The sequence below is a fragment of the Acomys russatus genome, chromosome 22 (genome assembly GCF_903995435.1).
Source record: "Acomys russatus chromosome 22, mAcoRus1.1, whole genome shotgun sequence".
Taxonomy (NCBI): Eukaryota; Metazoa; Chordata; class Mammalia; order Rodentia; family Muridae; genus Acomys; species Acomys russatus.
This window is the reverse complement of record NC_067158.1, coordinates 26,349,354-26,376,485: the sequence shown is the minus strand read 5'-3', so window position 1 is coordinate 26,376,485 and position 27,132 is coordinate 26,349,354. Positions and strand designations below refer to the sequence as shown.

Below are 27,132 nucleotides of genomic sequence, written 5' to 3'. Positions count from 1 at the left end.
AAAAAGTCTTCAAAACAAAACGAAACAAAAACAAACTATGAGGGTGGAAAGTGAGGTAGGCAGTAGACCTGGGAGGAGTTACACAGAGAGATGAGAGGTAAACATTATCAAAATGCATGCACGGTATTCTCAAAGAACTAATAACCAGTTGGAAATGAAGACAAGGCTTTTGGTGACAAGAATCTAACAATAAGTTATCTCCACTAACTTTATAAATATTTCCTATGTCTAGTCATAAACCTGGGACAGATTCTATGGTGAAAAGGTCCTGGAAAGATCAAATGAGAACTCAAGAATGTGGAGAAAAGATGACATTGCCGCCTAGAGCCAAAGTATCTTAGGGCATCTTTAACCCTCTCGATGGCCATTTATTATCTTCTATATGCGGCCTAAAAATATTTTTTGTTTGTTTGTTTGGTTGGTTCTATTTTGAGAAAGGGTTTCTTTGTGTAGCCCTGGCTGTCCTGAAACTCTCTCTGTAGACCAGGCTGGTCTCAAAACTCAAAAATATTGCCTCTGCTTCTGAGTGCTATGATTAAAGGTGTATGCCCCCATGCCCAACTGACCTAAAACCTTTTAACTCTTAAGAAATCATTTAGAATGTACAAACAGAATCCTAGTTTCCATTAATTGAGAGCCCCCCTCCCACACTTTACTATAACCTACCTATCTGAGATACCTGCCAAAGTATTTGAAATGTCTTGATTTATGAATGTCTTGATTTATCCATGTCTTCCTTCCTTCCTCTTTCTTTCTCACTTTCTTTCCTTTGTAATCAAAACTTCACCAAGCTGTCACCACACTGGAACACAGAAACTAGAGTAACCTAAATCTGTATTCTTGGACCACAGTCACTAATATTTGGCTTCAGAATAAACTTACTCTTCTCCCCTTGAGTTGAGAGCTATATTTCTGTATCAACAATTCCATATTGGAAAATGCTTCACATCCATTTGAAACCTCTTGTGCAATTCACCTGAACGACTGAGCAACAGAAGCTGGGGAAAGGGCTCCGTGGATGAAGTGCTCACTGTACAAGCATGCCGGACGTTAGAGTGTGCATCTGCCATGCCAGCTCTCGGAGTTGGGATGAAGAGCGTCAAAAGTTTGCTGACCAGCCGGTCTAGCCAAAAAGGCAATCCCTAGGTTTGATATGAGATCCTGTCTCAAAAAATAAGGTGCACTGGGGCTGATAGCTAAGTGAGTAAGAGTGCTTGTTCTGCAATCATCAGGACCTGAGTTCAAAACCCCAGAACACATGTGAAGATCCAGGCATGGTTGCACAGGCCTATAAACCCCAGCACTGGGGTCAGAGATGGGAAGAGATAGGTAGGTCCTGTAACCTCATTGGCCAACGAGCCTAACCAAAAGTGTGAGCTTCTAGTTCACTGAGAGACCCAGCGCCTCAGGGCAATAAGGCAGAAAGTGATAGAGGAAGGTACCTGAGAAGCTGCTCTGCCGCCTCTTGTGCATGCATATAGATGCAGGCCTGTACACTCATATGCACACACACATACATACAACATACAAGTAACTTTTCTTCATCATGAAAAACACATTCCAAATTTTTCAACAAAAGACAATCTAATAACAAAGGCAACTAAAAATAAATTTCCTGTACTGTCTTCTCTTCAGTTGGTTTACCCGCCTCTCCTAACAGAGTAACTGCTCAGCAGGTGACGTGATAAGTCTTGATGTTGTCATAAGAAATATCTATTGGCTACCTAGAGGGGCAGAACCAGGTCAGATCTGCAGTCAAATTTTGTGTGGCTGTGAGACAAGGAGAGGGAGAGAGAACACAAGAACAGTGGGTATATAGATGTTCATGCATATTTATAAGAATGAATGAATGTGGAGGTCAGAGGTCAATGGTGGGCATCCTCCTAGGTTGTTCTCTACTTTTGATTCAAGGTCTCTCAGTGAACCTGGAGCTCACCCATTTAGGAGAGACTAGCTAGCCAGCAAGCCCTCGTCTCTACCTTCCCAGAGCTGGGATGACAAGTCTCTGGTCACAAAGCCCAGCTTTGAACACAAGTACTGAGGAGGTAAACTCATGCTTGTGTGAAAGGAACTTACTGGAGCCATCTCCCCAGCTCCCCAGCTCCTGTGGTCAGAACACATACTCATTTCTGACTTGAATTCAGTGTTTGTGTATCCATTCTAGTATCTCATTTATATTTCAGAAATTCCAGATACAAAATAAAATTTAGAGGCAGGTCAAAATATCCTGCTATACTCTTAATAAAACATATTCTACAGTAGGTAAATATTTAATTGTATACATTTAAATTGGATATAAAAATTATTTCACTTTTAATTGTATATCCAAAAGAATTTAAATCAGGGTCTTAAAGACATTTTGTAGACTGATCTTCACAGCGCCACTATTCATAATCATTGAAATGGGAAGGTAACCCAAATGTTCACCGACAGATGGAAGGATAAGCAAAATGTGGTCTACCCATACAATGGAATGTTATTCGACCCTTGAGAAAAATGGGGGGAGGGGGAATTCTCACACATGCTACATGGAGAGCATTATTTTAAGTCACAGAAAAATAAATAAGTAAATAGTAAATGATAAACATACTGCATGAGGAAACTACAGTCATCAAACTTGTATTACAAAAAACAGACCAACGGTTCACAAGTCTTTACAGGGGCAAGGTTTCAGAAGATGAAGCCTTAATGTGGGTGTATGGTGATGCCTACACCACACTGTTTAAACGTGTAGTCAATACCACTGAACTGTAGGTATGATGAATGGGATGATTTTGTTATGTTGCTACAGAACAGAAAGAGGATGAGGAGAAGAAAAAAGCTATTCAGAATACGGGCCAATGTGGTTCATGCCACCACTCCCAACAGTCCAAAGCTAAAGCAGGCAGACCTCAAATTTAAGGCTAGCCTGGGCTAAGATCCTGTTTCAGAAATACAAAACAAAAACAAACCAACAAACAAGCATTTAACAAAACAAAACAGCACAACAACAAAACCCATCACAATTCAGCACACACTTGCACCAAATTTTCTGATTCTAAAATCTTTGAAGTGATTCTTGTCCATGAACTCAGACATCATAGGAACAGAAATATGTGCTACTATAAAATGGAATGTGATGTAAGCACACTGAAAGGTCCAAAAATGCTAAAAATAATATAAAATATTAATATTACTAATCACAGTTCATTAAGACCACAGACACTTTCAAGCTCTTGAAAATTTTAAGTAGTTGTTCAACCAGGTCCAACCAGGTATTAAAGATATGTCAAGTGTACAAGGTGATGTAATTAACCTGACTTTAATCTCCATGGCTCAATACAAAAGAAACTAGGCACTTTCTTCAGGGAAGGCATCAAACAAGGCCAAGTTCTTTGTTAACCATTTGAGCTGGCAGCTTTTACACTTCTATATTATGTGGAGTAATACAGAAAAATGAGCAGGAGGGTCCAAGTGTGGACAACCAAGAATAAACTCAGGAAAAGAAAAGGGCCCAACACAAAAGAACCATGGCATCCTCAACCCACTCACAATTTCAGAACTGTCAGATGGAGTCACAGCTGAGTCAGGCCCTTCAGTGGTGGTCTGAGAGCTGTCACTGATGGGTGAGGAGGCCTGGGTCCCATCATTCAGGTCCATGGCAGGGTCAGACGGGACAGCACTGAACTGGCTGGAGCTGTGGCTCAAGATGTCCTCCTCATCCCCATCAGTAGCAGCACTGGTCAAGTCGCAGCCCGACAAATCCACAGAGTCTGCTTGAAGTGTGTGCTGCGACCGAGGCTGCTCAGTGATGATGTCGTGACCTACAGAACCAGGAGTGGAAACACCCGAAGAAGCAGCGAGCTCTCCACCAATCTCACTCTTCACAGAGGCTAGAGACACAGAGAAACTCATTTGTCAAACAGCCAGAGGAAACAGTAGCTAGGACTCAAAGGTATGTAAAGTGACAAAAAGTTCACCGTATTGAACATTCTAACTATGAAACAGCTTGGAGCACAGCGAAGCTGGTTGGAACAAGCAGATTCTTTATGGCTGTGAACTGTCTCAAATATGTTCCATCATAAAACCCAAGTTCAAGTTCTTATGCAATTCTAAACTCACACATAGAATGTGTGTAACTCAGAGGCAGCTGTGGCAGGGACACAAGGAAACTCCCAGGAACTCTAACAGGCAACAAGAGAACAACAGTGACGGTATCACGCCTTCAGGAGGGGCTTGCCTTCTTCCAAGTCCTGTCCCCCTCCACTGCAGTCCTAGCCTCCTGTAGGGTAAGCACACTCCACATTTTCCTAGTTTAATTCTGAAATTCCCACTTACAAATACTATGTAAGACCAAAATCATTTCCGTGGCCATTTTGTAGCAGTAGTGTCCAATACTTAACGTCTATTTACCCTTAAATGTTTGCAAAAAGAAAGTGGTTGATTTGCATTGGAGGAAATGAAAGGTGCTGATGGTTGGGAACAGGGAGATTATAATAATAAAAGTGTGCGCTTTTAGAAAGCTGATTGCATGGTTTGTTTTATGAAATATGAAAACAAAATCACTTCAAAAACATGAACAAGGTGTGAGCCCTTGATGAAGGCAACTGGGCCACAGGCATTTGAGTTTTATACAAGTCTAGGCAGGCCATAATTTTTGTTCTGATGACATTTTTAACTGGTAAGCAGGGGAAAAGTCCACTGACATCATTCACATTTTCCTCTTATTTACCTAAAAGTAAACATAACCAAAGCTGCTGCAAACCAAACCAAACCAAAAAAACCTATTTTTAAAGTACACAAATAATGTTACATACAATTTGCAAACAAAAATATATTCTTTGAAGTTAATTTGTCCACAGACAGTTCTTCAGCCCACTGTCCTGATCATAACCCACCTAGTTCATGAGACAACTCTACCCATCATCCCCTTCCAAAAAGAGAAACTCAAGGATTAGAAACCAGATTTTGAATATCCTAAACAAGAAGAGCACCGCCGCACACATTTAGAGTGAACATTATAAAAGGTACTTTTTGATCAGGTCACCCCTGCCCTGCAACCCTGTGTGCAGGCTGAGGTGCTAAAAGAGGCATGAGATAGCAGATAGGAAGTGGAGGCTGACTCTGGCAGCTCACGATGATGACCATAAATACCTGCAAAGGCTGAGCTGCTGACATCTGACCTGGACTCCGAATCATCTTCCAAGGCTTCTTCTTCTCCTAAAAGCACTTTGCCTAGTAAATAATACAATATTCCTTTTTAATTTTGCTAAAAATAACAGTCAAATAAGTAGTCAGGCATGGTGGTATACATTTTTAGTCCCAGCACTCAGGAGGTAGAAAGCATATCAATCTCTCTAAGTTTGAAGACAGCCTAGTCTACAAAGCAAGTTTTAGTCCAACTAAGGCTACATAGTGAGACTCTGTAATTGCAAATCACAAGCAGGTTTAATTTATCGTCACCCAATTTACCCATCATGTATTTTATATTACTACAATGTTAAAGAATGAAGAGAGTAACTTTAGAAAACTGTAAAATCAGTAAGTCTATAGAGAACTAGAGGCAGAAGCCACAAAATAATTTTTATTGATTTAGATTACTGTTACAGTTAAATAATTTATTATTATTTAATAAATGAATGAGTAGCTAATGGCTGAAAAGGTCCAATTCTATCAGCCCATGTTCTATCTCCAATGACAAATAAGAAATGGATATCAAACTCTTATATATAAATAAGTTGTTTACATTTTATTATCTTTTTATATTCTAGACTATAGATAAGAATCTGAAAGGACAAGATATTTTCTTGTAAAAAATTTTTTTAAACATTATAGTTTATGTTTAAAGTGATATTAGGAGGAAAAACCAGACTTACTGTCTTTACAGCTATACCACATACAAACATCATTAAGCACACTATTACAGTTTTATCATGTCAGCTGAATGCACTGAGAAACACCTAAGGCATTTCCAGAGAGGAAACTAAGAGGGAAGATTGGTGCTCAGTGTGGCTAGCACTGCTCACATGTTGAAGTAAAAAATTAAGAAAGCAGCAGCCAACCAGCTCAGGTGAGCAGGCCCCTGCTTTCTGGCTGCAGTCAGATGAGCTGCTCTGCCACACCTTCTCTGCCATGATGGACCAAGACCTCTGAAACAGTGGCCATGAATAAATCTCTCCCCCCCAAGTTGTTTATATCAGGTATTTTGTCACATTGAGGAAAACTAAAACAGGCACTATACAGCTACTAGCTTCTAATGTAACTTTAAGGAGTAATTGTGATAATTTCCATAAATTATATGATATAACATTAAAGGCAAAAGCTAATTGGTTAAGAGAGTACAAATTATGAAAAATCTGCGTAGCAGCTCAACATAAATAGTCACAGAGCCTTTCCTTAACAGAACATGTAGTTCAAGAAAGCCAATAAAACTCAAGAAGCACGAATTTGGATCTTAAAGAAGTAGTTTCTACCCTCCAAATCAGTGGCTGATGACTATGTTCTGGAAGAAGTTCCCCGGAACGGATTACCTGAAGAAAAGCAAGGAAGGCCACTACCAGAAAAGAGACTCCTGGCCAGTCCTGGCCTCAGCTAAGCCTGAGTGCTCCACAAGACTGCCTTGTATCTCGTAGGTTAAACTTGTCTTAATTAGAGTTTCCATGGCTGTAATAAAACACCATGACCAAAAGTAACCTGGGGGAAAACTGAGGGAAATCAGGTCAGGAACCTGAAGGCAGTAACAGAAGCAGAAGCTTTGGAGAAATGTTTTTCCTGGCTTGCTCAGTTTGCTTTCTTATAGCAAACAGTACCATTAGCCCATGGGTGGCATTACCTAGAGTGGGTTGGACCTTTCTAGATCATCTGTCAAGAAAATGCACCACAGACTTGCCCACAGGCCTATCTAGTGAAGGCATTTTCTCAGCTGGGGTTCCTTCTTCCAAAATGACTCTACCTTGTGTCAAGTTGACACAAAACTAGCCATACAACACTTGAAAAAAATATTCATTATAACAAACAAAGTTTTAAAACCACTGACCTAAATAAAAAATGATCAAAAGACTGAGGAAACAGTAGGGAGGAGAATTCTTCTCAATAATATCACTTGTCATCATCTTTAGACAAAATGACTATGGAATAAGTTACCAGAGTGATTTTACAAAGTGTCCACAGATTTCTGTAGGTCAAAAATAGAGAGTAACATTTCTTAGAATTCTTCTGGCCTTTAATCATTTGCAGAGCTTTCTAAAAGTGTCTCATACTATGATGGTTCAAACATTCTGCCTTCTTTTTAAGAGGCAAGGTCCTGTCATATAGGCCAAAGGACTCCTGCCTCAGCCTCCAGGTGTAAACTATGACAGCTAGCTCCCAAATTCTTCAAGGAAATGCTTCCTCAATTCAATGGAGACTAGAATGTTATTCCTGTTAAGATTTATTCAAAAGTGAAATGCACTGTCATCCCAGCACCTGGGAAGTAGAGACAAGGAGATTTTGATTTCAAGGCCAGCTAGCACTAGGCACTGTCTCAAAACTTTAAAAAAGAAAAAAACAAAAATTTAAAACCCTCATTTAATATGGCAAATAATACTAGGTTTTAAGTCTCAAATGCTCAAATTATGACAGAAAACAAATTCATCTTTTAAGATTTTAAAATAAAAATGACAGCAATTCTTTCCCATGGAAATCCATAATGTAAAAGAAAATTGCTGCTTCTGCTGCTGCAAGGTGACCATGTATAAAGCTATCAAGTCATATCAGAAATAGGTCAGGAAATATACAAGCAAGAAGTTAAATATGGCTGAAAATTGATAACCAGGCACAAATAAACTGAGGAACCAAATCAAATAAGCTATTTAATAATCTAACAATAAAATTCCTTAAGAAGAGAAGTCACCTTTATAAAGCTCAGTGGTACACTCTCTAAAGCAGTGCTAGGCACACCTGCATCTTTCAGACTTCACTAAACAGCCAGGCCCAGCTGTTCACCTATTTTATCATTGTTCTTTGGGGGTTAAAACACATGGAAACACCTGTAAGAGCCGATAGCCTTCAAGGTTAAAATATTTACTCTCTGGTCCCTTATAGAAAATTTGCTGACCTTTGCCTGCAAACATTAGAAATTAAGATAAATAATTCTGATATAAACAATTTTTAAACCACATGAAACTTCAGATTCCAGCAGTATTCTCATACCCACCCCCTTACCCTCCTAGGAGGAAATAAAAGCAGAGTCTAATGCATTATGCAAACAGAAACAGCAGTTCAATTCAAGACAAGACTCAGATTTTGAGATAATCACCTTTTTGCTTTCTTGAGAGAACAGGGCTGCATGAGGAACCCCCTCCAGCTGTAAATCACAGAAAGTGCAGAAGAAAGTAAGGTAACAAGCTGCTAAACTCTGCAAGGAATGTGAAAACCCTCAAAAAGCTTGGCTCAAATCCTAAAACAGGGGGAATATAGACATACTTCCCTATGGCATGTTTAAACACCATAGTGTCACACTAAAAATGTGAAAATTACACTCACGTTCAAATACATAGTTCTAAAGACATGACTAAAATGACAACAAAGCTCACATAATTTGCACTTTAAAAGCTAAATTAAACTGTGAGATTTCATATTATTTTGACAACCAGTGGTCAGACATACACTGTCACTGGAAACAGGTAATAGAGATGTGCATTTCTGTGCGTTGGTCATATGACAAGCTAAGAATTCTTTAATGACAAGGACAGCAGAAAAAACATTTTCTGCTCAGAATCCAGACAAAATTTTAAGCCCACAAAGCCATAATCAGATTTCCCAGGCAAACAGTCTCTAATTTGTAGCTACAGCAAATCTGGGTCCTCAATGTGCAAGCCAGGGTCAGCAAAATTTGTCAAAGCCTGCTAAATGTCAGGTGACTTCTGGAGGCTGGCATGCCCAGATTCCCATCTGTGCCCCCATGCAAGGGTAGCCTATGTCAGACACAGCAGGGGCCACTGCCTACTCTAGGGCTCAAACTCTTTGCGCATCAAGAAGAGACAGCAGGGCACAGTGGTACACACCTGTAATCCTAGCACTCGGGAGGCAGAGGCAGGTGGGTCACTGTCAATTCAAGGACAGCCTGGTCTACAAGTGAGTCCAGGACAGCCAAGGCTACACAGAGAAACCCTGTCTCAAAAACAAACAAAACAAAACAAAAACAGAAACCAGGTTAGGAAGGCGTCTTCAAGATCAAGAATGGAAGGGGCTCTCTAAAGTCAGGATCCAAGGAGAAAAAGAACACTAAACGCCCCCACCCCATCCCCAAAAAAGCGCATAGAAATCCATCCCTAAAGATTTATCCCTGAGGGCTGGAGAGATGGCTCAGAGGTTAAGAGCACTGTCTGCTCTTTCTAAGGTCCGAAGTTCAATTCCCGGCAACCACATGGTGGCTTACAACTACCTGTAATGAGATCTGGTGCCTTCTTGTGGTAGGCAGCCACACATGTGGGCTGAATACTGTATAAATAATAAATAAATTTTTTTTAAAGGTTAATCCCTGATATTCAAACATGAGATTCCTGGAAATACTTTGCCTAATATTTCTACTTCACTGCACCCGAAATGGAGGTGACAAGCCAGAAAATCAGGAAACCTGGCTTTTAAGATGTGGCCTCATTCTGTCATCTACCTTTCTAAACTGTACATTTATTTGCAAAAGAAGTTTAGGCAAGGAATTAAGAATTTATAGCTCAGCACAGCACAGCCCCATAAAGCAGCAAAAGGAAACATGCATTACTGCACAGCTGGTTAGAAGACCCTGCTGAGACCGTACCTAAAAGTTCCACGATGCTCCCACTGCGGCCTCGGCCCCCCGCCTCCTCTTGAACCAAAGTGAGCTGCCCAAGAAGACCACCTGGTGTAGTCAGTGCTTGCAGCAGCTCAGGTGGAGGAGTGCGGAACAGCTGCTGCAAGAGCTCCAGGGCTCCTGTCACCACATTGTGGTCTTGGTGCTGCGTGTGATGCAAAGTCAGTTCATAAACCTAGGAGCAGAAACACAGGTCTTCAGTTGTGTTTAAATCCCAGGTTTCACTTTATTTTTTCTGGCCTTTGTTGGCAAAGCTGAGCCTTAATTTTTCCCTCTAAAGACTTCTGTCACTTACTTCTACAGGTAGGGTCATTATTGTCCATGCTATTTTCTGAATTCCCTTGATTTTTTTTCTCATTTATATTAACTCATTGGAAATACCTAGACAGAAAAACCCTGCCTCAAAAAAAAAAAAAACAAAAAACAAACAAACAAACAAATGAAGGAAGGAAATACCTAGAGCATGTCCTCTAGGACAGCAGTATGCAAACTCAGGCTCCTCATTTTTCCAAAAGTAATGACTAGGAAAGAGACTAATCCAATGGACACTGCTGTGGAACAAGTGGGGACATCCAACCATCAGAAACATGGTTCTGGGCCGGGTGTGGTGGTGCAGGCCTTTAATCCCAGCACTTGGGGAGGTAGAGGCAGGCAGATCACTATGAGTTCAAGGCCAGCCTGGTCTACCAAGTGAGTCCAGGACAGCTACAGCTACACAGAGAAACCCTGTCTCAAACAACAAAAAACAAAAACAACAAAAAGAAAGAAAGAAAGAAAGAAAGAAAAAAAAAAAGAAAGAAAGAAAGAAAGAAAGAAGGCTCTGAAGGCCAGGGAGAAAATAATCAGAAATATTAAAGATGTCAGTCAAATATTTTTTGGTTTTTAATACTATACCATACTACAAAACAATGAGTTTGTTTGTTTTTCTTTAATGTTACCAAGGGGAAAAAAGTCCACAGGTCTAAATCACAATTTCAGATAACATATAATTTTGCAATTTCAACCATATTTATAAAATCACTACATAAAATTCATAATTCACCGGCATCCTGTATTTTTACTTTGCAAAGTTTGCCGACCTTAGCATTAGTTGGTAAGATAAAAATAGAGCAACAAATGCAGGGATGAGACGGCTCAGCAGTTAAGAGCACAGGCTGTTCTTCCAAAGGAGCCAGGTTTAATTCCCAGCACCCACATGGGCAGCTCACAACTGTCTGTAACTCAAGTTCCAGTGGATCTGACTCCATCACACAGACATACATGCAGGCCGAACAGCAATGTACATAAAAAAAGAAAAAGATATATGCTACTTTTTTCAAAGTTGGTGTAGAATAAAAAATGAAGAGTGAAAGCCTCCCAGGAGTCTTCCTTTAAGCCTTATCTTTAGCTCTTCTCATGTCGCCTGCACACACACACCTACATCCTGACTGGCAAACTGCTAGCCACAGCCACATCTGGCTTTACACTTGCATTTCACTCCCCATTTTGGCTTTTTTTTTTTGAGACCTGGTCTCATCATGTAGCTATGGACAGTTAAATGTCCTATATAGGCCAGGCGTGTTCTTGACATCCCAAGTGCTGGGGTCACAAGCATATACTGCTGTGCCTTGATTTGGTGTCTGCTTTTGTGGATGAAGTCTCACTGGAAGATGGCCACATTCATGGACTATCTGTGGCTTCCACACTACAACACTAGAGGGGCTTCAGAGAAGATGGCTGTCCTCTCTCTGGCCCTTGTGGAAGGCACCTGTGGGCCCTGCTCTGGAATGAGGAGGGGCACACTGACGCCCAGCTCACTTCTTTCTACCCCAACACTTCCAGCAACACGCCGTTTCCAAGGAGCATGTCCCACACTTACATCTACTATGTAACACCAATTCTGATGGTAGCACTGCCTAGAAAGTGACTCTAAAAATGTAAAAGACCCCATATCAAGTATACTTAAAATTATTCACTACAAAGCCTATTAAAGTGGTTACTTAGAAAGAAAAGTTTTCTTTTACTGTGAAGACCTGTACTAGCCCACTCCACCCCACCCTGCTCTACTTTACTACTTTGTTGAGACAAGAATTTTCCTGTTGCCCAGGCTGGCCTTAAACTCCATGTAGCAGAGGGTGACCTTGAACTGAACTTGAACCTGCCAGTACCTCCTGAGTTTTAGGGGTTTGGCTATATGCCACTATATCTCATTCTACTGTGAACAGCTTAAAGGGAAAGTCTCATGGGTTACAGTCAAAGAACTTTGAGTTTTACTATGTCACTTGCTTTAAATACTTCAATATTTGTTTCATAACTGGATTATAAGTGCGTTGTTGTAATCCAGCTGGTTTTCCTTCAGTTCCTTATGGACTTCTGTCTTCCTTGTTAGCGTACATGTATCAGCCAGCCCTGACTTTTCTGCAGCTTTTTAGTTACATTTACTACAAGAAGTCCTTCAAGTTCCCAATTTGAAATAGATGTTTTGGCCGGGCGTGGTGGCACACGCCTTTGATCCCAGCACTCAGGAGGCAGAGGCAGGTGGATCTCTGTGAGTTCGAGGCCAGCCTGGTATACAAAGCAAATCCAGGACAGCCAGGGCTACACAGGGAAACCCTGTCTTGAAAAACCAATAAATAAATAAATAGATGTTTTACAGCAATCAATGTGTACTTGCACCTAGCACATTTCTGGTTAGAAAGGACTCCAAGGCTTCCTCTTTTGTTGAATTTATTTATTTTGGGAACATTTACCTTCAAACAATTTCTCTTTCCAAATGCATACATGAAAATGCATGCACTGAGTTTCCTGCTGGTCACAAGGATCTTTTGCTGACACATGCTTAGTGCACCACATTGCCCAGACCAGAGCAAAGACTACCCACAAGGCTCACCACTGCATCTCCATTGCCACCCGGTGCAAGTATGCAGTGGGCATCAACCAGTACTTGAATGGATGAGCACTTTTTGTGACCTTATGTCTTAGAAATGGCAATAGTTGACATAGTATTACTCATGACCAGCTTACTCATGACCAGGCTGACAAACAGAGGCCACAAACTACAGGTCAATCCCAAGAGTCCAGCCACATGTGCACATTATTAACCCTCAACTCTGTGCTTCACACAAAGACAATGTGGTTTTTGGGTTAGAGTCACCCTTACCTGGACAAGCTGCTCTGCGGAAGGAGAGACTTCCATTTCTTTCCGTGTTACGCCAAAGCTGCCTTTTAGGCTTGTGTCTTTGACCTGCTGCTGGAGCAAGGGCACTAAACACCTCAAAGTGAGCAATACACCAAGGATCAGGACAGTGGGGTGTTCTTCCTCCATGGGAACCAGCAGACCTACAAAGGTAACCAAGAGGGTTTAACAGTCAGTCCACTGCTCAGAGAACCACAGCACACGAGGCGGCGGGGGGCGGGGGGCCACACGAGCTAGCTACAGGAGTACCCTATTGTAAGCCAGGCAAAAGGAGGGAGAGGAGACATAAGCAAGACTGTGAAACACAGGCTGTGTGTATACCCAGATCAAGGAGCAGCTTTGCAGCATAAAGCATGTCCTTAGATTGTCAAGACCCTTATAGGAAGTGGAGCTATATTTGGAAATCAGAAAGTTTTATCAAATGTCCATGTGCCCGGTCGGGCATGGTGGTGCACTCCTTTAATCCCAGCACTCAAGAGGCAGAGGCAGGTGGATCACTGTGAGTTTGAGGCAACCCTGGTCTACAAAGTGAGTCCAGGATAGCCAAGGCTACACAGAGAAACCCTGTCTCGAAAAACCAAAGAAGTCTATGTGCTCACTCCAGCAGGATTTGCTGGTGTTGATTTTGACAGTAGCCAAAAATGAAAGAGAAAATGTCAGTTCCACTAGAGTACCCACAGAGTGCTGAAGCATAGCCTCAGACTTCTTGAACAGAAGGCCAGACCAGGAAGGTGGATGAGGTTATATACCAGCTGGGTGGCCTATAGCATACCTGCAGCTGAAAAGTTGCCAAGACCACCTATGGGCTTGCAGCATCTCCTACAAAATTCACATTTAGCAGCAAATGCCAAGGGCTAGTGTAATTTAAAAGACTGAGCTGATGCTAAGACTGAGCCTCTGGACCCTTTCTCTCTTACCTAGGAGCACGTTTAGGAGCCAATTGTAGAAGTACTGTGTCCTCCTGGAGTGCTGGCAGATGCTCACTGCTGAGCCGGCTGCTGTCCGTCGGACAGTAGGAGAGCTTGACTTCAGATTTGCTATGAAAGCTTTCAACAGAACCTATGAAAGCAAACACAGTGATGAAAGCCGAAGCCCCCATGGAGCTTATGACACATTTCACAGAACTCCAAATCTTGTAGGTTATAAACTATGACGAACTGACACATTTTTTAATAGATGAATGGAAATATCACAAATCTGTGATAGTCAGCAAGTGTCTACCAGTCGTCTATTTATTTCTTTATAAACTGCATTAGGTAGGCTGAGATATCGATAGTTCAAATAGTAAAAGGCATTTGTAGCCAAGGTTGATGGCTTTAATTCAGCCCCCAGAACCCACAGGAATAAGTGCATGCACACGAACACCTGCGTGCACACACACACCAACCAATGTTTTAAAATCTGCATCAGGAGCTGGGCATAGTGGAGCACACCTTTAATCCCAGCACTCGGGAGGCAGAGGCAGGTGGATCGCTGTGAGTATGAGGCCAACCTGGTCTACAAAGTGAGTCCAGGACAGCCAGGGCTACACAAAGAAACCCTGTCTTGGGGGGAAAAAAAAGTAAAAGTCTGTATCAGGAACTTGTTCACTGTGAGTGGCAGTCTCAGTGTATGTAAGTTTACTCTCGTACTCAAGGGCAGAGATTGGAATAATACTGCATACATTTTTTTTTAATTTGACAATAATAAAGAAAAAATACTAGAAAACTATAGCAATAATCTGCCCTAAGACTTCCTCGCGGAAGTGCTGCTGCTATGCTAGAATATCCCCACAAGCCTGGCACCTCTGTGGGTGGAAGGCTGCAACTATAGGCATGTCAGCACACATGAACAACCTAAGAAATCCGAGGCCCACAGTGCTCTTCCTCACCCCTCCTCTTTCTTCTTTCATTTATTCAACCTCATTTCTCTTGATGTGCTTTCATTTGTCTATCTCCCTCCTTTATCTCATTCACTTATTATTTTCACACAGTCTAAATAACTGTTAAGTTCATAGTGCATTCCACAGTAGCCCTGCCATTGTCAGTTTGATGGCCACTGGTGATATATTGATCGCTGTAATTGATTTTAAGTGTGTCTTTATATCTTGTACGGCTTGCTGCTGCTGCTATCTCTCACACACACACACACACACACACACACACACACACACACACACACACACACGATATCCAAACCAATGATGTGCTAATAGCAACAAACACACACATAAAAATTGTGAAAAGGGGGACTCAGCTTTACTCCTTCCTGAGGACCCTCTCAGGCCTCCCCTCTAGCCCACCCCCATTCCTTCATGTCAGCTTGTTTACCTAGAAACCTTCCTGTTCTGTTTGCTGTGTTTTGTTGTTTGTTTTCAAGACAGGGTTTTTCTGTTTAGCGTTGGCTGTCCCGGACTCACTTTGTAGACCAGGCTGGCCTTGAACTCAGAGATACCTGTCTCTGCCTCCCAAGTGCTAGCATTACAGGTGTGCACCACCACAGGCTCTAGAAACACTTTTTCTAACTGAGACCCTCAGTGACCACACAGGGCTCAGTATGCAATATTCATTCTCCTTTCTGTCTTCTATTACAATCTCTCGGTTTCAGCCCCAGCCCCGTGACAGCCTGCTTGTAAGTCACCTCCTGCTCCAACTCTATTCTATGGAGACTCCACCTCTTGGTACAGAACCAGGATCCCCCAGTCCTTTCATCCTCATCTCTCCAGACATGCTCTCTGTCCTACTGCAGCCTCCTTGCAGGAGTTCCTCCTCCCACCACACATCTACCTCCTCGGGGACCCTGCTTCTTGGTATGGATAGGATCCTCTAGTTCTGTATAACAAAACAAAAATTTCATTCTTCTGAGGAAGAGTGATGTGCACACCAAAGGCATTTTTAAGAATGCCACACCACAACTGCTTCCTGCTCACCCCTTTGGGGAGCTAGACACAGAAAGAGAGCAGCCAAGACAGAGTCTCCAGGATGATGGAACTGGCAAATGCAGGAGTAACTGGCCACACTGACAGGACTAGAGAACATGTGGTGATTAGCTGCCAGAGGACACACCCAAGAGGCTATCTAACTGAAAGAAACGGCACTGGAGTTGGAGAGGTCATAAACAACCAATAAGTATTAGATCTAGAAAACAAAAAGGTTATTTTTAAAAAAATCATGTGTAAACAGCCAACGATACATGGACAGAAGAATGAATGATCTAAATGTCGAAGGTTCATCAAGGAAGTAGTTATTAACTACTCTACTAAAAACGAAAAAGAAAAGAAAGTGTCACCTCACTCAAATGGCATCTACATCATGGAAAGATACAAAACAACCACTATGTGTACCTGTGGCTTCTGACAGTTGTCACAAAGACTCCTGACAGTACTGCCCAGTGCTCATTTCTGCAGCCATTCTGGAGAGGAGTGACAATGACAGTAGCACCAGCTCCCTCAACAAGCAGGACAATTTAGTTACACTAAACTCCTTAGACAAATCATTCCCCTTCCTCATTCCAAGCTCTGGGAAATCATCTTTTTAAACATACATCAGTATTAACAGGAAACCACTGTAGCTTAGAGGTTAAATAACAGCTATAAACCGAGCTCTGAAGAGACAAACACAGCTTCCAAGGTTCTAGTCTAGGAAAAGAAAAGAAAAAAACAAACAAAAAAAACTTGCTCCGCTTCAAAAAGAATAGGCATGCACACACAGGCTCATGCAGACACACACACACACACACACACACACACACACACACACACACACACGACTATTGTAAAGAGATGGAAGGGTTAGAGCCATGTTCATTTCTTCTGTGGTTAAAAAAACAAATTATAGACAAATAAATAATCAGCTCTTCTTCTTCACTCTTATGTAATCCCTTTCCTCAACTGGCCCAAGTGAACAATCCAGTGCACCAAAAGCCACCCACTCTGGGAAAATGCCTTTGAATTTGCTTCTATAAACTATCTCCCTTGACTCTTTACCCCATGAAAGAAAAGTAGAAGTGAAAAGAAGCTCTTGAGATGCTTCTCAGTGAAGCCAACGTGACTCTAGAAGCAATCTCAAATGACTGTACCTCCAGAGGTCCTAGGCCCCACAAGACTCATTCCTAGAGGCAACAACCATACCTTAATTTCATTGTCATTTGCAAAATTGCCAAAAGAAGCCATAATTTTGGGAACAGCTACAGCCAGAGTCTCCTGAACTGATTCCTCAGGTCTCTTGCTTGTTCGGGTCAGGCATGGAAGAAGGTTCACCAGGTAAGGCCTGCATATGCAAGAGAAAAATTCATCACTCTTCAGGTCTCCTCTAAGAAACATGCTCACGGTTCCCTGTTAGGGAAAGCCCAGTTTATAGGTAAATTGGTCCACAGTGGAGACCACAATGCTCAACTACAAAACTGGAGGCATAAATGCTGATAAAGTTCAACTGTCCTTCATTTCTCTAGGTCTAGCCCTGACATAGTGGTGCACAACTTTAATTCCAGCACTCAAGGAGGCAGAGACAGTCAAATTGATGTGAGTTCAAGGTCAGCCTGGTATACAAAGCAGTCCAGGACAGCCAAGACTATAGAGAAAAACCCTGTCTTGCAAAACAAAAAAACAAAAAAACCAAAAAAAGTTAGGTGTAGTAGCAAGCAAGATGACTTTGTGGGTAAAGGCATCTGCTGATAAGTCTGAAGACCCAAGTTTGGTCCCTGGGGCTCACACAGAAGAAGGAAAGAATTGCAGGGTAGTAGTGATACTCCTCTTTAATCCTAGCACTCGGGAAGCAGAGGCAGGTAGATCTCTGTGAGTTTGAGGCCAGTCTGGTCTACAGAGCGAGTTCCAGGACACCCGGGATTATACAGAGAAAACCTGCCTTGAAAAACAAAAAACGAAAAAGAAGGAGAGAATTAATTAACTCCTATAGGTTTTCCGTACCCATATGGCATGGCACACACACAGAGAAACATACAAACAAATAAAATGTAATTTTAAAAATCGGGCTTAGATATTATTTGCAGCAAATTATAACAATTACTAAAATATACTTTAAATGGAAAACAATAGATTAAAGAAAATACTACTTTAAAAACAAAAACTGGAGGGAACAAAAGAGATGACTTATGTAGCAGCACAGAATGAGTCCCAGGGTCTACATAAAAAGCCACTTGTAATCCCAGCACTAGGGAGGCAGAGGCAAGTGGCTCTCTGAGGTTAAGAGTCAGCCAGGCCAGCCTCATCAGCAGATCCCGGGACAGTGAAGGACTCCATCTCAGAAAACAGGCTGGACAGCTCCTGAGGAACTACACCCAGGAATGACACCTTTGACCTCTCTACAATTTAAGGTGTAACTGTAACATTTAAAAAACATCATTTTGGGGCTGGAGAGATGGCTCAGGGGTTAAGAGCACTGCCTGCTCTTCCAAAGGACCCAGGTTCAATTCCCAGCACCCACATGGCATTCTCATACTAAGGCACATAAAAATTAAAATTAAATAAAATATTAAAAAAAAAAAAAAAGAAAAAAAAAAAAAAGAAAAAACATCATTTTACTGAAAAAGTAGTGTTAAAAGCTACAGCGGGAGAGCTGCTTGCTCCATAACTGATGTGGCCATCACTATCATGAAGCAGACAGAACAGCTGTGTAGTGACTCATATGGAGAACCTGGAACCACAGGCAAGACAACAAAATAAGGCGAGCTACAAAGCAGACACCTACATCTGTGGCAATGGTCTGTTGCCCTTGAGAGTCCAGTCACCATTCCTTTGTGCTACAGGTCTTCACAACCTTAAAAGTACTCAGGAACGTAAAGGCCAGATGACTGGACATGAGGCTTCAGTGGCTCAGCTGCCTGAGTTGTCTATGCCCTTGTACATAAGCCAAATAAACCCATTAATTTGGCAAGCTGAACTCGATGGGACTTTTCTTGGTAAGCCAGCTCCTTTTGATTAGAAATCAGTACACACTCCTTTTATGTTCCCCAGGAAAGCTGCACAATCTCTAGATGAAGGAAAAAAGTGTTCAAATTGAATAAATTCTTCAAACAACAACCCAGTCCTTACCTTAGAGAGAGACAGAGAGACAGAGAGACAGAGAAGGTGTGTGTGTGTGTGTGTGTGTGTGTGTGTGTATATATATATATATGTATGTATATATATATATATAGAGAGAGAGAGAGAGAGAGTGTGTGTGTGTGTGTGTGTGTTAGGAGGACTGAGATAAAAGAGACTGGCTGACACTGGGGCCTACTGTAGTAGGGCCAAGACCCTGCTATATAGCAAGCAAATCTACAGATACCACAGCCCTCGTTGTGAGGTAGACATCTATGACATCTTGGAATATATTAGACAAGAAGGCTAGAAAGCCTGCATAAGGACCTTACTATTTTTCTGAGACATCAAGCAATCACGAGGAAATAAAACTGATTTGTTTAAAGAACTAACATCAGACTAATGAGTCAACACAGCAAGTCTGAAGTGATGAGCCAGCAGAGGGTCAGCAGGGGCTAACTTGTCTCTTGCTTTGAGTGAGAAATCTTGTTTTTATCTGAACATTACTAGAGAATAATTAGGAGGACTTAAGGGAGGGAATGACAGAACAGTCACACTTTTGAACAGCTATTTTTCTGCTGTGTTACCTAAAAAATACAAAAAATTTCAAAGTAAGGTCACTTGAGCTGGAAATGTGGCATGGTGGCACCAATGCCAACAAAAAATAAATATATAAGCACATATGAAAGGAAAGGGTCTATAAAAAGAAACTTCCTTAGTGATTACACCTCTGAGGCCTCATAAAATTCTTACTAAAACTGAACACATCTTTGTTCCTTTTAATATGAAGATCTAGAGCTCTCTACCAGTTTCTTGAGGATAGAGCCAAGGGCCTTTGGGACATGAGCAATACATTTTACCAGCTGAAGAGAAAAGGAAGGAACTGGTAAACTATACTCCTGTATTGATACTCAAGGCACTAAGCCAGATGGCTGGGCTGAAAATGAGACTCAGTGGTAAAGCAATTGCCTAGCATATTTGAGGCCCTAGATTCAATACCTAGCACCATGGGGGTCAAGGGGGATCAACAAGTTGAACAACATTTATTTTTCTAATCCAAGTGCCACACAAATGCTTATTTTTCAATAACCGCTATACTTGCTGTTGATGAGACCATATTCAATTTTCAATCATCTGGCAAGTATCCTTAACCAATACATTGTGTGGACACCATATTCAGGTTGGGAATGTAACACAGAATAGGATGGTGAGACCATGCTACTCTAGAAACATATCCCACAAAGTCTCTTGGGAAATGATGGGACTAGAAAGAAGCACATTAACAGAGGATATGAGAATGTGCCTAATAGAGATGGGTGTCAGGAAAGAAATGTAAGAAAGAAATGCTGACAGCAACCAGAAGGAACGAAGACAGGCAACGTCGAGTGACAAGAATGATCTCTCAAGGGTGGACATCTGCTTTGGGTCATACAAGACAGCAGGACTAGCCATCTACTCAACAAATCTTAAGAACAATACAGAGGTACAACTAACCTGCATTTCTGAGGTCGAACCAGGTGAGCCAGCTCAGCAAACCTCCATAGGGCTGCACGCAAACTTCGAGGAGCACCATTCTAAGAGGGGTTAACAAGTGATGTGTTACATCTAAGAGACACATGCACTTCCTATGGTATTAGAACTGCTTGGAGAGTTAAACATTCTCTTTATTAATCTCCAGATAAAATCCCAATTAAATGTGTAAAATAGATAGTAACTACTTCAGAGATTTTTTTTTTAAAGATTTATTTATTTATTAAGTATACAGTGTTTTGCCTGCATGTGCACCTGCATGCCAGAAGAGGGCACCAGATCTCATTATAGATGGTTATGAGCCACCATGTGGTTTCTGAGAATTGAACTCAAGACCTTTGGAAGAACAGACAGTGCTCTTAACCTCTGAGCCATTTCTCCAGCGCCTACTTCAGATTTTTAAGATCCAGAGGGCTTCAGTTAGTTTTTTGTTTGTTTGTTTTATTTTATTTTATTTTATATTGGTTTTTTGAGACAGGGTTTCTCTGTGTAGCCTTGGTTATCCTAGACTCGCTTTGTAAACCAGGCTAGCCTCAAACTCACATCGATCCACCTGCCTCTGCCTCCCAAGTGCTGGGATTAACAGCATGTGCTACCACACCCAGCGTTTGTTTGGTTTTTAAATAAAGTTACCAGGGGCTACAGAGATAGTCAGGGGTTAAGAGTGAGTGGGCTCTTGCAGAGGACCTCAATGGGCACTGCACACACAGGGTGCAGAAATATACACGCAGGCAAAATTCATATTCATAAAATAAAATCAACAAATCATTTTTAAAATTAAGTTGATGCTTTAAATTCCCATTTCATCTAATAAAAATGAGGAATCTGTTTTTAAAGAAAACTGAAGTCCATTTCCACAAGAGGCATTTCCCTCTAACAGCTTCTCTTAATAACCTGCAAGACAGAGTCTCATCTAGTACTCAACAGTAAAACAGTATCATCTTTTCAACAATGCAGAGCAGAGACCCACCTTTTTAATTTCCTTATAGAGTTCTAACTGCAGCCTTGGAAGATTAGAATCCATCAAAGCCTGCAAGAAAATACAAGAAATACATTCTACCCATGGTTCTGAATTCTACCCATAAAGCTAAATGGCAAGCAAAATTTCAAATTTGAAGAAAAAGTAACAACAGCAAATAAAAAAGAAAGCTATGTTACCAAAAAAATAAATGTATACTGAAATTACAGAATATTCTAAATATAGGTCTTCACTAGGATAAAAACAGAAAGAAAAAGAATCTGACATTTATAATAATTGAATACTAGATACTATCAAATTAAGATTAACCCTAAAGCTCTCAGAGTAAACATTCAGTCTTCCTTAGTTATTAAGCAAGTAGGGTACAGGGGTGTACTTGTAGGATCCAGCCCCTCTCTCTGCCAGGAAACATGTACCACAGATTCATCTTTTTGGAAGTTCTGACCTCCAAAATGGCGAGGTTACTCACAGCTCCCACTCCCTGACCCATCCCAGGTCCCAATGTCAGCTGGGAAGGAAGTTTCACAGCCCTTACAGCTCATATCTTGACCTTCCCTGCTTACACCTGAGCTAATTCAGAAATAAAGTGTGATGGTTTACCCTACAAGCACCTAGGGAGTGGCACTATTAGGAGGTGTGGCCTTGTTGGAGGAAATGCATCCCTGGGGGAGAGCTTTGAGGTTTCAGATGCTCAAGCCAGGCCCAATGTCACTCTCTCTTCCTGCTGCCTGCTGATCCAGAAGTAGAACTCTCAGTACCTTCCAGCACCATGTCTGCCTGATGCTGCCATGCGTCCCACCATGATGATAATGGACTAAGCCTCTGAACTGCAAACAAGCCCCAGTTAAATATTTTCCTTTATAAGAGTTGCCGTGGTCATAATGTCTCTTCACAGCAATAGAAACTCTAACTAGAACATAAGGTCCATGCTCCAAACTTCAGGCCACTGTCAAGGCTAACAGCACAAATCCACACTAGAGAAGAGCACCTTACTCTTGTCCCTAAGAACCTTCTCTTTTATGACCAGCTGCTCTGAGTTCACTAGAAAGATGGACTAAAACCTGAAGTTCTCAGTCAAATCCTTTCTCCCTCCAGGTTTTTGTCAGGATAGATCACAGCAACAGAAATAAAACTAGCACACAGGGAGCCCATGAGCTGGAAAGTCACAGTAGAGGCACACTTTGGAAAACTGATTCACAAGTATAACATTCCATCAACTTTCTAAAAATTCATGTTATGTGTGCCTGAGTATATTGTACCTGTACAGTGAGTGTACAGGAGCATGCAGAGGTCAGAAAGCAGGCAGCCCCTGAAACTTGGGTTACAAGTGGTTGTGAGGCACCTCATGGTGCTGAGAACTCAACCTGGGTCCTCTGTAGAAGCAGTAGCTACTTAATCAGTGAACCATCTCTCTGGCACCACTAGCAAATTTCAAACCATGATTCTGCTGCTATAGTTTGAACAAAAGAAGCAAATCAAGCTGACAAGCATATTAAAAGACTATTTTCAAATAAAATTAAAACATACATCAAACCTTGTTTTAGCTACATAATTGTGAACCAAAACTTGCCTTATTTTGTAGCAGAGAAAACGAAAGCTCAACTCTCCTAAGGGCAGAGCATGACTCTTCCACAGGACCCTCATAGGGTGATGATAAAGCTCCCCATAGCTTCCTCTCCCTGCAACCTACCCCTACCTCCACACACGGCTGACAAACGAACCCCACAGCCCCACCACCTGTCTCCTAGCCTGGCACCATCCTAGTTCAAGCTTCCCCTCAGCTGGGGTCCTTCTTTCCACTCCGTATCAGGACTAGCTTCCGCACAAAGCCAGTGATCTGTAAGGGGCCCTCATTTTCTACCAAGACACAAACTACTTAACCTGACCCTCAAGGCACCCCATTCTCCACAGCATGAGAAGGACCTACTCTTCTCTCTGAGCCAGACCTTCAGGTAGGACCGTGGGAAGCTCGTTCTTGCTTCCAGAATACCACCTCCACTTCTCCAGGTAGAAATTTCCTCCTCCTGGCTGCCATGCAGTTTATACCCTGGGATATTTTTAGACACATTCACTTTACCACCTAAGACTATAAAGCACTTGCAGGCAAGAACACACTACCTGGCTGTCAAAATTCAATGTATTTTTAACACAAAGGACAAGTAATACCTAACCACTTTCTGGGCTAGAGACTGGTCTTTATGATACACACATGCCAATTCTTACAAGAAGACAAAAGTCCTGGGCTGACTACCCACTCCTTGTTCCTGGCCTTCATCCCATTCTCCCACTTTGCCTTGTCTTTCCTCTACCACAGTGAGCATATCTAACTGGATCCTATTCTACCCTACTGAGTTACCCCGAGGACGGTAGCTATAAACAGAAGGAAAGGAATGAGCCTGGCCTGACTTATACTCAAGGCTGTACTGTGAAAAGCTAGAATCTGTGCCGTCAGAGAGTAGAAACCACAACGAAACCAGAAGTACGTAGAGACAGGCAGCCAAAGGTCCAGAACATGAAGCTGTAACCTAGAACAGTGCTCTATGGCCACAAACATGCACCAAGCCACTATGACCAGAGGCAGCATCAGTAAAAAGCCACTGCAGAAGACAGGTTTGAAAGGGAGTATTGCTCGCATGTAAATAACAAAAATACGGGCAACTTAGAGTCCCACTGTTCTCTCTGCCCTTCTTAATGCCCACCTGCCAATCAAGGCAATCTGTAGCTCTCTTTGGCTTTTTTACCTCTGAAGACCAAAGATCAAGAATTGAGATGTCAAAGAAAGTCCCTAATCCTCAATAATAAAAGCAAGGGTGTCTGGACTTGGAGAAGAAAGAGCTGAAATAGGACATATGTGACCCATGTGAGGCTCACCAGTGTACAAAGCATGTAAAATAGGTTGAGACCCATCCGGCCATTGGGCCAACACCGGAGATGACACAAAAATACAGCACTGTATTGGCTGGGTTCTTGTCTATTTAACAAGCTAGAGTTCTTTGGGAGGAAGAACCTAAATTGAGAAAAATGCCCTGTAGGCAAATCTGAAGGGCATTTTTTTGATTAATGATTGATGTGGAATTGGCCCAAACTATTGTAGGCAGTGCTACCCCTGGGAAAGAGGTGCTGGGTTGTATAAGAAAGCAGGCAGAGCAAGCCATAAGGAGCAAGCCAGTGGCAGTGTTCCTCCATGGCTCCTGCTTGAGTCTTGTGCTGGCTTTCCTTCATGGTGGCCTATGAGCTGCAGAATGAAAGAAACCCTTTCCTCCCCCAAGTTGGTTTTGGCCATGCTTTTTTTTCCCACCATCGCTGAGGACTGAACCCAGGGCCTTACGTTTGCTAGGCAAGCACTCTACCACTGAGTTAAATCCCCAACCCCTTGATCATGCTTTTTATCACACCAATAGAAAGTAAACTAATAGGTACCATGAGCAGGTGCTGGGAAGTCACAAGAGCAACCTCCCAAAGGCTGCCCCTCTCAACCATTCCTCAACCTCAGCAGAGAGAGATGGAAACCTGAGCGCCAGAAGTCAGCTCTGACCACAGAACAGGCTTACCAACAGACCATGACCTGGTCACATGGAAAGAATTCCTTAGACAAAGGGATTCCATGGACTCATTAACAGAAAGCAGAAAGCAACACTGAACTGGCATGCCACACTTTGCAAGTGTGGCAAGAACCCCACTACTAACAGGAATATGTCTCAGCATACAAACCCCACTACTAACAGGAATATGTCTCAGCATACAAACCCCACTACTAACAGGAATATGTCTCAGCATACAAACCAATCAGCATACTCATGTATGAATCACTGACATGGCTTCCATTTTATAGCTGAGAAAACTTAGGTTCACAAAAATTAAATATATTCCCACCAGGTATTCAGTTACTAAGTGGCAGAAATCACTCTGCCTGGACCTGGAGACTCAAGGAAAGAACTGCAGCAGGCTATGTGAAACCATGTTCCTCAGAAGACAAGTCATCCTGAGGTAGACTCATGCAGGAAAAGAGGACAGCTGCTCACCTGGCATAAAACATGGTGCTTTAAAAATACCCAGGGAGCTGGGTCTGGTGGTGCACGCCTTTAATCCCAGCACTCGGGAAGCAGAGGCAGGCGGATCGCTGTGAGTTTGAGGCCAGCCTGGTCTACAAAGTGAGTCCAGGACAAGCAAGGCTACACAGAGAAACCCTGTCTCAAAAGAACAAAAACAAAAACAAACAAATAAAAAGACCCAGGAAGAAACTGAAAGGACTGTTCTGCTCTAACACACTAACAGGGAGGGAAAGAACCACAGATAGGTAGAGTTTCTGGTTCACCCTACCTAGAATTATGAGGAAAACAGCCTTCTAAGAGAGGAAAGAAAGGGTCTCTTTTAAAGTGATCTAAATTTCAGGACTGAGACTCAAACCAGAAGGGAAAGGGCCAAAAGGAGTGTGAAGGCATAAAGAAAAAGGATTCTAACTCGGGAGGCAGAGGCAGGCAGATCGCCGTGAGTTCGAGGCCATCCTGGTCTACAAAGTGAGTCCAGGACAGCCAAGGCTACACAGAGAAACTCCATCTTGAAAAACGAAAAGAAAAGGAGAAGAAGAAGAGGAGGAGGAGGAAGAAGAGGAAGAGGAGGAGGAGGAGGGATCCTTGTACAGGACAATGAGATGCGCATTCTCCATAGCCATCTTTCAGAAATAGCTTAGGAGGGAAGTGTTGAGAATTATGTCACAGAGCCTACCTCCATGGTAGTCAAGCTGAGGTAGACATGATACTTGAGGCCCTAGTTCAGCAGCCTTACTCACACAGGCAGTGTGGGAGAAGGAGTAAGGATGGGTGTGGGACTCCCAAGAGGAGCATGCCAGAATGATTAAAAACAAACCTGATTTTGTAAAACATTAAGAATGAGAGCAGAAATCAGGCACGGTGGCACACACCAGCACTCAGAGAACAGAAGCAGGTAGGTCTCTGTGAGCTCTAGGTCAGTCTGACCTACTTAATGAGTTCCTGCCCAGTCAAGGCTACATATTAAGATGCTGTCTCAAAAAAAAAAAAAAAAAAAAAGAGTGAAGACAGGGAAGGAGGATTTTAATCTTTCTTCCCAGCAGAAAACCGAAATAAAGGAACAGTGCTGCAGTGATCTGCACTCAGTACTAGAAAGCAATGACAGAGTGAGACAGGTGCCTGGCCTCTTCTGGCATTACCACTGAATGACTATAGCTTCCTGGCTCCATTATCCTGTCTGGACTCTCCTTCCTCCCCATTCAGGTTATGCTACCTCCAATTAACCTAACTTGAGAAGCCATGTCATTTACCAACAAGCAGCACCGTCAGACCTCCATTACGAGGGGCAGGGAAAAGAGGCAAAGGAAGGAATGCAAGACTTCACTTGCCCATAGCCACTTTTGCTCTCCCAGAGCTTTGAGGTCCTCTAAGCAATGCTCAAACGAAAGTGGGAGCCCACAGAGAAATTCCTCTTAAGACACAGGCAGCCCTTCAGAATTGACCGATGTACTATAAGTATGCAAAGAAAACACTTCCTGCTGTCGGGACACATTCAGCTGTGCATGGGTGAATGCCCCAGGTCCTCCAAGCCACATGCCCAAGATAAAAAATATGTAGCTGTCCTGAAGATACTTC

At 42.2% G+C, this 27,132-nt stretch overlaps 1 protein-coding gene across 1 annotated transcript in view; it reads right to left on the bottom strand.

Moving 5' to 3' along the window:
• Htt (huntingtin) overlaps nucleotides 1-27,132 on the bottom strand; it is a 153,563-nt gene that overhangs the window by 104,174 nt on the left and 22,257 nt on the right. The window contains exons 4-12 of the mRNA XM_051165062.1: nucleotides 21,500-21,559; nucleotides 20,494-20,573; nucleotides 17,092-17,230; nucleotides 13,901-14,042; nucleotides 12,948-13,126; nucleotides 9,776-9,983; nucleotides 8,276-8,323; nucleotides 5,134-5,214; nucleotides 3,532-3,872 (exon numbers count right to left, since the gene is read on the bottom strand). Coding sequence (XP_051021019.1) covers nucleotides 3,532-3,872; nucleotides 5,134-5,214; nucleotides 8,276-8,323; nucleotides 9,776-9,983; nucleotides 12,948-13,126; nucleotides 13,901-14,042; nucleotides 17,092-17,230; nucleotides 20,494-20,573; nucleotides 21,500-21,559 — 1,278 coding nt within the window. The remainder of the gene's footprint in view (nucleotides 1-3,531; nucleotides 3,873-5,133; nucleotides 5,215-8,275; nucleotides 8,324-9,775; nucleotides 9,984-12,947; nucleotides 13,127-13,900; nucleotides 14,043-17,091; nucleotides 17,231-20,493; nucleotides 20,574-21,499; nucleotides 21,560-27,132) is intronic.